Source organism: Sarcophilus harrisii, chromosome 4 (genome assembly GCF_902635505.1).
Source record: "Sarcophilus harrisii chromosome 4, mSarHar1.11, whole genome shotgun sequence".
Taxonomy (NCBI): Eukaryota; Metazoa; Chordata; class Mammalia; order Dasyuromorphia; family Dasyuridae; genus Sarcophilus; species Sarcophilus harrisii.
In genome coordinates, this window is record NC_045429.1 from 216,076,293 (window position 1) to 216,090,302 (window position 14,010).

General features: G+C 32.7%; 1 protein-coding gene across 3 annotated transcripts in view; it reads left to right on the forward strand.

Annotated features, from left to right (window-relative positions):
- The window catches only part of MAP3K7 (mitogen-activated protein kinase kinase kinase 7), a 77,281-nt gene that overhangs the window by 54,464 nt on the left and 8,807 nt on the right, over nt 1-14,010 (forward strand). For 2 of the 3 annotated variants that reach the window (XM_012549217.3, XM_012549218.3), the window contains 2 exons: nt 187-254; nt 8,816-8,921. In XM_012549217.3, coding sequence (XP_012404671.1) covers nt 187-254; nt 8,816-8,921 — 174 coding nt within the window. The remainder of the gene's footprint in view (nt 1-186; nt 255-8,815; nt 8,922-14,010) is intronic. The other variant, XM_023503113.2, reaches the window with a different exon arrangement.

A 14,010-nucleotide genomic window follows, 5' to 3' on the forward strand; every position in this document is an offset into this window, starting at 1 on the left:
CTGTCTCTTCTCCTTTCCTCTTCTTTCTTTCTCTCCCCCTTTTTCTTCCTCTGCACCCAAACTGTCATACTTTTTTTTCCACACTTTGTTTTTCTCTTTAGATTTATCTAAAGTCCATCTTCCTGCTGTATTCTTTTTTTAAATTTCAAAATAGATGAGTGTTTTTTTTTTTTTTTTTCTTTCTAGCAGGCAACGGACAGCCAAGACGTAGATCCATTCAAGACTTGAGTGTTACTGGAACAGAACCTAGTCAGGTAAGACAATTCTTAAGTTCTCTCTCTTTGAAGAATAATACATGAGAGAAGATTGCAAGTTATTTTCTAACAAATTTTGCACAATTTGTGTTGCAAATTCAGATAAGTTCTTTGACATGAAACTGTGATCAATAGAATTAGAATGCATAGAAAAAAAACAATAGTTGCAGCAGAATTTGACTTGAAGAATATCTTATGAAAACAAGTTCAAGTAAACACAGAAGAGAAAATACAGCTTAATTTATTTGAAAATAAAATAAATAAAGCTATGTATTTGAAGTATGTTTTTAATATTTTATATCAGCTACTAGAGGAGTTTCACTCACAATCTTGATAAAAACATATTATAGTAATTTAATAAATTCACTTTTACTCTGTAAGTTGAACCAATGATACTATTCCTATCTTATAGCTCAAACAGGCTGTGACATTCCCAGGAAATCATTGGCATGCCTGGAGGATTCTACCATATTTAATATGGCTTCATTTGTCAAAATTTTATATTTTTTATTTATATTTATTTATTATGTCCACATAAATATATAGATATAATCCTAAAAATATTACTTTAAAAAGTAAGCATTCTATAAATGTCTTTATCCAGGTTATGATTTATATACATTAATATTAATAATGAACTTGCATTAATTCATCTTTTATGTTAATACTTTATCACTATGCTTTCCTAGCTGACCCAGGAAGTTGTATTGTTTATCATATGTCAGTATTGAAATCTCAACTAAAATAAAGGCTCCAGTTATTTGAAGCAGCTTCATTATATATTAGGTGCTAATTTAGTGTATATATGAATGGCTCTAAATTATTGACTTTTCCCCTTATTTGTGTTAATTTAATCCACATATAATTTTATACCATATTCTATATAAATATAAGTTATTTATATAACTTTATATAAATATAATAGCTTTTTAAATTTTTTGTTGTTTTAATTAGGCTGGTGGTATTTGTGTAAAATACATCAGAAATATTAGTACTTCCATTTTATAATTCTAATTTATGTATTCTTAGATATTAGATACCATTTATAATATAGACATTTACTTATTATAAAATATTTTAGTGCCTTTTATTCTAAGATGGTAATTCATTACCATTTTTGATTTTTGTAATGTACTTTAAATGTTGAAGGTTCCTTACATTCATTAATGAAAATCTCAAAGCTTTACAATAACCCCTTAGAATACTTGAGTAGCAAAAATACTCAGCCTCCAATTTAAAACTAGAAAGACTGAATCTAAAATATTAAAAGATTCCAGGATTTTGCTCTTCTCACTGAAAAAAAATATTACTTATTTTTGATAATGACTGTGATTATAACAAGATTGCCCAAAATATTTATAATGTGGATTTTTTTCATATTTTTGATAAATTTTAAAAATTTTTTCCACCTAATTAGTCATCTTGTTCATTGTTAATATTTTATTTTATGATGAATCTGAGTTTTCAACTTTCTCCTATTTTCCCATCTCAGATACCATATTTGTTAATTACTCACAATTAGTAGCAAATAGTTGGACATCTGGCATATGCTCCACTTCCTAGAGACTTGATGATCTCATGCTTTGAAACTTTCTTTACTACTGTCATTGATATCCCAATTATGATCCTCCTCCTAGCCAACAGTTACTTCTTATACTAAGAATGTGGTGCTTCCTTTCATTCATTGCACAAGGTCTATAATTTCTTTCTTTACACTAAAGAGTAATGGTATTGCCTTGAATTAGTGCTTTTCTGTCAGCCTTATTACTCTTCCCATTAGTGTGTTCTTTCTTAGTGAACTTTATGATTGTTTTTTCAATTTTTGATTTATAATGTCTTCAAGTATGAAAGTATAATATATCCAAACCAGAACATATAGAGTAGAAAATCTAATCTGTCTGTCAAACTACTCAAAAAATTTATTTTTTATTCTGTCAAGATCAGCTATATAAAGTAGGTTGTAGAAATCCCATAGTTTCTAGTTTACCTGGCCTACTTTTTTGTAAGCAGACTTACTCTTACATACTCTTTAGCTATCGGCTGTTCATTTTGAAATGCAAACACTAGACATCCTGTTCTATGCATAATTTTATGTCAAACAAGATTCAAGAAAAATATTCTTGATCCTTATGTACATAATATATAGGCATTCTGGCATAATGGATATATTTGCTGGACAAGAAGTCAGAAAAACCCAGCTTCAAAACCCACCTCTGATACTTGCTAGCTGTGAAAAGATGCACAAGTCATTTAAGCTTTGTTAAGCTTCAGATAACTCTCTGGAACTTACGTCTACCAAATTATATGTGGTTTGGAATGTCAAAAAAGCTAAACAGCATCACCACATCCACAGAATCACAGTTTTATTCCTTAAGAAAAGTATTGTCTTCACAATATAGCTCGGTAGAACTACTAATACCTCTTAGTACTTAGCAATAACGGATTTGGAAGTTCCTAGTTCACTTTTCACAGAACAGAGAGAAAAAGATGGTTCTATATGATTATCAAAGGAGGAAAATATGTGGGAATCTGATATAACAATTAGTTTGACATAATAATACTATTAATTCAGCAAATATTTATTTAACAGTTATATGCAAGACTTTTAGTAGGTGTTGAAATAACTAATACTGTCTTTCTATGATACCAGAAATGGAATATGGAAATATTATTTAGAGCGAAGCTTCTTAAACTATAGGTCACAACCCAATATGGGATCACATAACTGAATGTAGAAGTCACAAAAAATTTGGCAACAATAAAATATGTATATTCCACCAAGAATTAATTCTTTATGTAAAAATAAATAAGCACATCCATTTCATTAGTATCCAGATTTGTTTACATCGTTAATAAATGGTAAAATTATATGTATGCCAAAGGATTATTTTAAAATAAATTTCTCTGTGATTTATTTTCAGTAAATGTTTAATTTGTTTACCTGTTTTATACACCTATCAGGGGTTGCATAAAAATTTCTGAGACAGAAAGAAGGACCACAAGTGGAAAAAGTTTAAGGAGCTCTGGTGTAGAGAAAGAAACCAATCAGATTCTATTTCTAGTTTAGCCAGTAACATGAGGTGTGACTTTAAGTAAACTATTTTTATGCAACCTATATTTCCCTTCCTGAAAACTAGTTATCTCAGTAAGTCCTAAGTGTGGAATAAGAGATATTAAAAACTTTTACATAAAAATATCCTCAACAAATATATAAAGAGTTTAGTGTTTATAATATGTTTGTGTTATTTTGAATTAATTCAGTAGTTATTTATTGAACACTTACAAGCTTGGCATTATAAATAATGGTAATGTTTTTAGGGATAAAGAGAAATTATGAATCTATCTTCCCCTCCCCCCCCAAAGAAGTACATGTATGATATATAATCTGGTTAAAGAGATGAAAATAATGTAATCGGAAAACAGGTATAAGATAAGTAAAATATCCCTATTTCTCTTTTAATATCCATCAGAACTATGTTTTCTGACAAGTATCTACTTTTTTCTGGGCTGGTCCCATTAACAATTTAGACTTCTTTCCACAGTGATGTATTTTAGTTGCATCATGGACCAAATAAGTTAGCTCATCTTTTGTAATCATCTCCATCAGTGACTACACTGGGAATTAGTTTCGGTAAACCTAAGAATAATCTTTTTGAGCTTTGAAATTGCATTCACAAAGGAAATAAACATTATTAGCCTCTTAATAAGAAAATATAACATTGTATTTGAGGCATAGATGTGATCTTCCAGCAGCTATAAATTTACAGAAAGCCAGTTTATTCTAGACAAAGGTTATAAACAACTGCTGTTTATTTTTTTAAGTAATAAATATTACTTTGGGAAATACAAAGTTACAATCTTCACATCCTTTCTAGAATGGTGATATGATTTTCTAGGAATCCATTTTTCAATGAAAATGAAAGTTATTTGTTCAGTGGTTTTATTCTTATTGGCAGAGAACTAGTCAAGCAACTCATCCTACATTAGGAGAAAAATTCTAGGTCTTATCACTTCTTGTATAGTCCTTCTTACTCTTTAGGTAAGCTTGGAAAACTAATGGTTCTAGCTTTCTATGGAATGTCAAGTGAACCACCTATCTTTTACAGTGAAGGAAAAAAAAAGATAGAAGAGAATTAAGTTGGAATCATGGAAGATATATTACAAATAACATACCCTATCGCACCATCAAGTTCATCCTTTGTGTCTTGCTCCTTGGACCTGTAACTATCAAGGGTTTGTTTTTTTACCCCCTTTTCTTGATGAGCAGCTATTCTAGAAAGATCTTCCCTTACCCCCTTATCTCCTACAGTCAACTCCAATTTTACCACTCTCTTTAATACACTGTTCTGTGAAATAAACTTTACATGCTAAATTTGTCCAAGCACAGAATATGGTCTGTATTCAGTCTTTATATACTTATATATGTACTTCATTTTCTCTTTATTATCTTTGTATCTTCAGCAACTAGCAGAGGATCTAACATATAGTAGATGATTAATAAATATTTATTGCTCATTTGATTCATTTAGATCAATGTCCCAGATAACATTTAAAGAACATTAGATTTTATTGATGTCTGGCACTAAGGACAATATCTACATTTTAGGATTTTCTTGTTATGCTAAGAGGCATAAGATGCCGTGTATAAATAGGGGGCATGGATCAATATTGTTATTTGTTATAAACGAATAATTCTCTGGTCATTTTCAGTCCAAACTCTTCATAACTTTGTGTAGAGTTTTCTTGGCAAAGATACTGGAGTGGTTTGTTATTCCCTCTTCAGTTCATTTTACAGATAAGGAAATTGAGGCAAACAGGGTTAAGTGACTTTCTTACAGTCACACAGCGGGGAAGTGTCTGAAGCCAGATTTTAATTCAGGAAGATGAGTCTTCCTGACTCCGGGCCTAACTCTCAATCTGCTGCATACCTATCTGCCCTTGAATATATCTATGCTGTAGTTTATTGTTTTTATAGTTAAAACTATATGCAGAAAGAGATGATAGCAGTGTTAAGGTTTCCAACATTCTTAAACTAAATACAACTGTAATCGGTCCAAATAATTTGGTTTTAAAAAAAAAAAATCACTGTATCTTTTCTACATTGCTCCTGTTCTACTGAAAAATAAGAAGATTACATTAAGAATAGTTTCATATTTTCCAGAAGTTGTACGATAAAATCAGGATTACTTTTGAGATTAAACCTTTAGGTTAATAATCTCATTTCTGACACATACAGGTTCTTTGGCCCTGGTAAGTTCCTTAGGGCCCAGGGTCCACAGACAACTTCCCCAGCACTAAATTGCAAAGAGGGGTAGACCTGCATTGGTGAAGAAAACTCTTCCTTGAAGATATAGAATGTTTTAGTTGTAATGTGTAAATTTATACAAATAATCTGTGTTGTTTTTCCCACAAGATGGAGAAAATATGGCCATGTCATTCCAATCCCTAAATTTTACTGTTTGGTTAACTTGTAATAAAACTATTGTTCTCGAGGCTGCTAGGTGGCGCAGTGGATAGAGCACCAACCCTGAAGTCAGGACCACCTGAATTCAAATCTGGCCTCAGACACTTAACACTTCCTAGTTGTGTGACCCTGGGCAAGTCACTTAACCCCAATTGCCTTAAGAAAAGAAAAAAAAAACCTATTGTCCTCCTCACTTCCCTAACCACATTATATGCGGTTGTAAATATAAATTTACAAGCTGTGTGAATTTGAGAAAATTATCATTTATGTAGATTTCCTCTACTATATAATGGGGGTAGCAATAGCATCTACCTCTGTGGATTGTAAGGATCAAATGAGATAAAGTTTATAAAACACTTAGCATAACATGGGAAATAGTAGGTACTATATAAATAATAGCTATTATTATTTTTACATTTTATATATTTATATATTTTTAAAACCATTCTATTTTACAGATGAGGAAATTGAGATTTAGAGATGTTAAATGAATTTTCCAAGGTTGCATAGTTAACAAATGGCCAAGCTATTTGGATCAACCTAAATAGTAGCACTGGGAAAAATTTAGTAACTTGAGAAATATATCTCCAATTTTAAAAGTGAGACATAAAAATCAAAAGTCATCATTTATATCCTTAAAATAACTCCTAATTCTTTTTATACACGTAGAGATTTGATCCTGGGCAAAGTAACTGGAAAAAAAAAATTAGCTGGCTATGCTAATTACTTCTACAATTTAAATTTGGTTTAGTATTTTTTCCCACCTTAAACTGCTGTGTAGTATTTCTGTGCTCCATTAAATACTTGTTGCATTCATTCCCAATGGTAAATTAAGTTATCTACTATATTAGTCAAGTACTCGTTTTTAAATATTTTAGATGCTTTGTAGCTCTTTTGTACTATTTTTAAAGCTTTTAAGTTTATAATATTATGAAAACTACTGTGGGATGTTTTTCTTTTTAATTGTTTGCTTCATTTAAAAATGACTCAAATTTAAGCACAAACCAATTAGATTTTCAAATTAAAGATTAAATAAATGTCAAATTTATCATTTATAAAACTTGCCTTTCACTTTTAAAATGGGAAGTTATTCTGAGTTTTGTTTTATTCGAAGTTTACTGTTAACTTTTATATGTAACACATTGAATCAGCATGAGGTTGTTCACTGAATAATGTATCTTTTCAAATACAAAGAATACTTTGGTGATTTATGGATTGGGGTTTAACTTTTCATAACCTTTCCTGTGGTCTTAAATTAGTAAAGACAAAATTGGAAACTGGTGACAAAAATATCAGCTTCAATCCCTAGTTTCATAGATGCAAGGAAGTCTGAAGAACAACTGTGTGGATAATGTGAAAGAGAGATGACCTGAGGCAGATGAGAAGTTGAAAAAAATTCCTAAGTAGGACAATATATTTTCAAAAGGAACTTAAACATCAGAAATACAATGGTTAAGTGTTGAATTGTAGGGTTATTAGCTTTACTAGGTTTTGTAGAGGGCCACAGATAGTGGGGGAACTCTGGGTGAAGTATAAGACCGTTCAGTCTAGAGGGAACCTGCTGACAATGTCTGGTTCGGCTCCCCATCTCCCCTAAAGGTTCTTGGCTTTCCTAAGAAGTCAGAGGGCGGTGACAACCTATGCTGTAATTGAAGCAGTGATACCAGGTGGCAAACTACACACAATAGCAAGTTGCTTGTGGTCCCACGTGTGCAGTATATACTTAGCACATGTGCAGTATTGCTTTGATTATATAAGAGTATTAGGGTATATAAGGGTGAAAGAACTTGGAATAAATGGACTCCATGTTTTAACCATCCTCAGGGAGTTTTGCCTCATCACTCCTTCACTAAGACAGTATCTTTTAACCACCACTGCATGGGGGGGAGGGGGCTCTAGAAAGCACAGTACATTTTGTCATCCTGGCATGGGGGCTGTAGAAAGCACAGTACATTTTGTCACCCTGGAAGGCGGGGGGGTCTAGAAAGCATAGTACAATTTGTCACCCCAACTTGGGGACTCTGGAAAGCAGAACACAACAAGGTTTGATCATATTTTAAGAGTACTCGTAGCATCTTCATCCACTCACTTATTTTCATTGTAATATTTTCTGAACCTCCTTTTAGGTTTTTTCACTTTGTTTCAATTGAGCTTACTATCTCATATATTTTTATTTATCATGGGTCACAAATATTCCTATTTTTTTTCTCTTTTTTATAAATTCTGTAGTGTAAATTAGATTCATTCGTAATACTTTTTGAGCAGTTGACAGACTTCACTAGAACAATGAAAATAGTTAATAACCTTAGACAGAAAGAAAAAGAAAGGAGAGAGAAGCAAAGAAGTGTTGAAAAATGAATATAACATTCCCTATTAGTCACTAAGATTTGTAATTAAAACTAAGCAAGACTTGGAATGTATTTCATAATACCTAGACTTGGATTTGTTAGGAACATTTTTTGCAGAGAGGGGAAACAAATTAGGAGATGCTACCAGAAATAACTAAAGCTATTATGTTTTATTAATTTAAGGTAACAGAGTACAATGGAAAGAGCGTTAGATTGAAGTAGGAGCTTTTAGATTCTGAAACTTGCTCTTTCATTCACTACTTTTGTGATTTTGGTAATGTTAGTTAATCTGTCAGGCCTCAGTCTTCTCATTTGTAAAATAAGGGGGTTTGACTAGTTGATCTTTAAGGTCTCTTCCAGCCCTAAATCTGGACTGCTGTGAACTTGAGGTAAACCATAGGTAGCATGCTAATGCTTCGCAAATTTATTGTTGAGATAAAATATACCTTTTCTGTTTTAGATATGTCAGTCTATTGATATTTGTGTTGGACCAAAAACTTCATAAATTGTTATATTGTTTTCATTTTACCTACCTGCAGTCTTTTTTGTTCTATCTGTTTTGAACTATTTTACTTGCACATATTAAGCAAAAGAAAAAAATTTTATTTTTCTTAGCACTTTTGTAAAATTCAATATTCAATCATATTTTTTTGAATAGTAATTTGAATAGAATTGTTGTGGTATCCTTTTTTCAGAGTCATGATGGTTTGTTGTTTTTCCCCCCTCATCTTTCATTTCTTCACATATAGGTGAGTAGTAGGTCATCCAGTCCTAGTGTCAGAATGATCACTACCTCAGGACCAACTTCTGAAAAGCCTACAAGAAGCCATCCCTGGACCCCTGATGATTCCACAGGTGACTTATTTTTAATAGTCTGTCTATGTAAGGGCCCTCTTTTACGTTTATATTAGTCACTTAATTAGTGTCTACTCTGTGCCAAGTACTTTGCTAAGAAGTGGGCATACAAAAAAAGAGTCAAATGACAGTCCCTATATTCAGAGAATTTACAGTCAAACAAGCAAACATATTTACAACACAACAAATAGAAAATAAGAGGGGGAGTTCATTAAGTTTAAGAGGAATTGGGAAAGGCTTTCTGTAGAAGCTGGATTTAAAGGAAACCAGTAGGCACAGATGATTAGGGAGAGCATTCCAGAACTGGGGATCAGCCAGAAAAAAAAATGTTCAGAGGCAAGAGTTGTAGTGCCTTTATTATCAGATGGCAAGAAAGCCAGTAACATTGGATCAAAGAATACATGATAGGGAGGGAGTAAAGTGTAAGAAGACTGGAAAGATAGGAGGAATCTAGATTATAAAGGGCTTTGAATACCAAACAGAGCCTTTTGTATTTGATCTGGAGCAATAGGGTGCCAAGGGAATTTATTGAGTAGGGGATATTACATGATTGGACCTGTACTTAGGAAAAAGTCACTCTGGTAGCTGCCCAGAAGCTGAATTAAAGAGAGGAGAGACAAAATCGACAGATTCACTAGCAGGCTATTGCAGTAGTCCAAGCTTGTGATGATGAGGGCCTGTATCTAGTTGGCAGTGTCAGAAGTGACAAAGGAGTATCTTTGAAAGATTTTGCAAAGATGAAACCAACAGGCCTTAGCAACAGATTGGATGGTGGGGAGGTTGAGAGATAGTGAGAAGTTAAGAATGATTCTAAGTTGTGAGCCTGAAAGAGGAAGATGTTGCCCTCTACAATAATAGGAAAGTTAGGAGTCAGGGAAAGTTTAGGGAGAAAGATGAATCTCAATTGTTACAGTCTTTTCAAAGGCAAGGTAATTTTTAATGTGTTAAAGTAGCCAGTGGGATTATATGCTTAATATTCAATGGAAAAATTGAATTTGTGAATGCAGGCTTATTTTGAGGTCTAGCTGTTTTTCCTGATAAGAGGCATATAATATAAGGAAGAAGTATTGAGTAGTGGTTGGGTGGTTGTTTATTGTTGTTGTTGTTGTTGGGTTTGGGGTTTTTTTTTTTTGGTTTGTTTGTTTGTTTTTGGTAATTGGCTTTTTTATTTTGTTTCCAGTAAAAAAGATCATTCAGATAATATGTATATGTAGTTTTTCCTTTCTCATCACACTTCTTGATGGCAGTAAAGAATCAGGACCACTTAAGTAGCTAATTTATATGCTAAACTAATATAGTATAGAAACAAAAAAGAAGAAAGATCATCCAGACTCTTACCTGCATATACTTTATGCAGTGCCATAACTTTAAATAGTGCCATAGATAGAGTGCTGAAGTTGCAGTCAAGAAGACCTACATTCATATTCTGCCTCTGATACTTGATACTGTGTAACTATGGAAAAAAAATCTCTTAACATCCTTGAGCCTGTTTTCCTTATTTGTAAAGAGAGGGTGTTGGCTTTTTTCAGGTACCTTTTAGCTCAGAATATGATAATTACAATCCTACCAAAAAAAGGTATTTCCTTTCATGGTCATGAATCCTGAATCCAGCCTAAAGTAGATAGCTAATTTAGTACAACTTTATATATATCTAATAGAATATACTTTATAGGCTTCAAGAAATCCTGTCCCACCATGAACATATTCACAAATATAGACTATAAAAATTAATTATGTCATGTTGGACTCCAAAATGATTAGCTAATTAAGTGGTCCTGATTCTTTACTGCCATCAAGAAGTGTGATGCGAAAGGAAAAACCACATATACATATTATCTGAATGATCTTTTTTACTGGAAACAAAATAAAAAACCAATTACCAAAAAAAAAAAAAAAACTAAAATCTTATGAGAGTCATAATTAAGCTAATTATTACTTAAGGCAAAAAAGATGTATTTTAGAGTGTTCTGGAATATCATTATCGGCATTGTCTTAAGTGAAGAACAATAATAAGAATGTTAATATCCCTAACTAGAATAATGTACAGTTTTGAGAAGTTTGGTGCACATTTGTAACTGTCATTTCTAATACGGAAATAAACAGCTTAGTGGCATAGCACTAGAGGTGGTACTGGTTTCGGGAGTCAGAATACTTGGAGTGGAATTCCATCTGCCATTTTCTTATATCTGGATGACCTCTGGAGACTTCTTTCCCTTTTTGAGTTTCATTTTCCTCACCTTTAAAATAAAAGGATTAAACCATGTGACCTCTAGCGTTACTTCCAGCCCTAAATCTGTGAGGTTTAGTGTTCTTAGAGAATTTAGACCATTTAAAAATTTATGTGAGATCATATTTTGTATGTGATAAATGGGAGTTGGTAAATCACAAGCACATTCCCATTCATCTTTAGAGAAGTAAACCACTATCCATATATGGTAAAAGATACTTGGCCTGCTTTAGACATGTTTATAATTTAATTAAAAGTGAACTGGGCCACTTCTCTTACCATGTGTGTCATGTAGGATAGCACTATATTTAGCAATGGGCGTGCTCACTTGTTTTAGTTAGTTTAAATTTAGTGGCAGCTTCTTCACTCCTAGCGGAATATAGCCCAAGAAGGTCCACTACATTTACTGCTAACTATATATGCCAAATTTATCACCTACCTGTGGCAAAGTGATGCTTCCTCAACTTCCAGCAATCATAGAGAAACTGGAAAGCATGGATTTCATAATGGTTACAAATTCTAACTCTACTTCAGGACTCAGATAAAAAACTTTCTCCTTTCTATCAGTATATCTTACAAGAACTGAGACCTAGGAGCAGGCAAATTAAGACTCTGAGTAGAATTCAGGACATAATACCTGATAAATTTTAATAGAATTTTTTGATAAATGCCTGTTTTATATGCCAGAAAATATCTCTCAGCACACACAAAGTTCTATGATATAATTTAACATTTATTACAGTTGAATTTCAGAAGCTCCTCCAGTGGCAGGTAACAATAATTATAGTTATTTTGTTACATTGTTATATTGTAGGGAATACAATTTTCAGATCTTATCCAGAGCTTACAAATTCTTTGTCCTACAATACTGATCTTTGTCCCCAATTTTGACATCCAACTTAACCTTGACTTCCTTTCCAGCCTGAACCAACACTCAGCTTGACAATCGTGTGGTACATTATAAACTTATAATAAAGTATTAGGATTCTGCTGGAGAAAATTTATTTATTATTTGGTGGTTTTGGGAGTTTTTTTTGCCTTTGTTCTCTTGCCTATACTATTAGAGATAATTGATGATAATCAAAAATCAGACTTGGGCCAAAAGAAATTAAATTTCACTAATATCAACTAGATTGCCTTTATCTTATTGATATTTTATAAATGTAGTATTGAGTCTTATTTTTGGTCAAGATATTGTCAAACATTAAGTAAATATTGTAAAATCTTGTGAATTCAGAATGCTAAGTTGGAATTTGTAATTGTCACAATGTTAAAGTTTGTGTTTATAAAAACAGGGCTTACACAGCAAGCCAATAGTAATAAACAGGATGGCAAGTCATAAGGATGAGGAGATTTTTTTTAATTGAGGGACATTGACCTTCAGGGAAAATCTCAGGTCACAGAAGTAAAAAAGAAAATTAATTAGGTTATTTTTGCAAGAGAGAAACATTTTCTTTTTCATTTAGGAAGGGAGAATATGCTGTTCTTTTTGATAGCTGCAGCAAATAAAGAAACCTGTATTAAGCCCTAATTAAGTTGGAGGGAGTAGAAGAAAAAAACTGAGAAAGACAAAAGATATAAAGAAGAATAAAAGACAGTTCTGAGACAGAGATGAAGAGATATAAAGAAAAAAACATGTTTATTACTCCCTTAGGCAATTCAGTTAATGCAGAAGGACAAAACATAGTCTCTAAGTTAAAATGTTTTTGGAGGGACCAAGGCAAATCATGTTTATCAACGTACAGTCAGGTATTAATGTTATGACATAGACATTGAGTGTTACAGGGATTGTCAGAGAAAGAAGATACTGAAAGCTGAAGAGGTAGAAATCAAGTAAAAGCATGAAAATGAAAATTTTCATTTAAGAACCTCCTGTATACAGAGTCCTGTGACATAAATTTAAGAGGAAGAAATTAAGCAAAAGCATAAAGACAAAATTGATAGGTTTCATTTAACTACCTCCTATATGCAGAGTCCTGTACTGAAGGAGATGTTAGGTTTAGATAGCTGTAGTAAACAATATGATTTAACAAATGCATTAGTAGCAAAATAAGTTACTCCCAAAGGTTTGAGTCTGAGTGAAATGAGAGAACAAGATTCAGGGAAGGTCTTCATCCTTGAAAATAAGGAAATAATGGGATCCAAGTTGTAGGTTGAGGGATTAGTATTAGTGAGGAAGAAGGATGCTCATCCTGTTAACACAGGAAAGAATGGATGTGAAGAGCCTGCAGTTTTGGGAATGGAGGATTGCGAGGAAGTTTATTTAAGCTTGCTCCAGCATTCTCATTGAACAGTTTTGATTTCTGCTGTAAATATGGAAGGCGGAGAGTCAGTGGAGTTGGGGGAGGATTAGGGGTGCAGGAGGCAAGGAAAGGCAAAAGAAAGAGAAAAGGTTTTGAATGGTCAGTATCTAGAGTCAGATAAAGATAGAAGGAATCTGGAGACACAACAAAAGATTCCCACTGAAGTTTATGTTCCAATAAATTTTTAAATCAGCCTGATTTCTAGGCTTTAAATTCTCCAGTAAAGTTCATAAGCTCCTAAGCAAAAGGAGGGGGGGGAAAATTATATAAGGATGGTAAGCGAGAAAGTAAGTTTTTCAGATCAACATGACAGGTGATTTTTGTGGTTACAACCACTAAAACATTAAAGTGACTGATTGTTATCAAGGCCAGGTGGATTAAAGCCGAGTAGAAATAGTGAACTGAGAGGTCACAAAAGGATCCCAGAAAGCATGGTAGTAGATTTTATTGTGATAATAGGTAATAGGAAAGGTTTGAAAGTAATTCACCTAAATGAGTTGAGTTCTCATATTTAACCAAACCAGTTGTTACCAAAATAGGGTAGGAAAAGGTTGTTGAT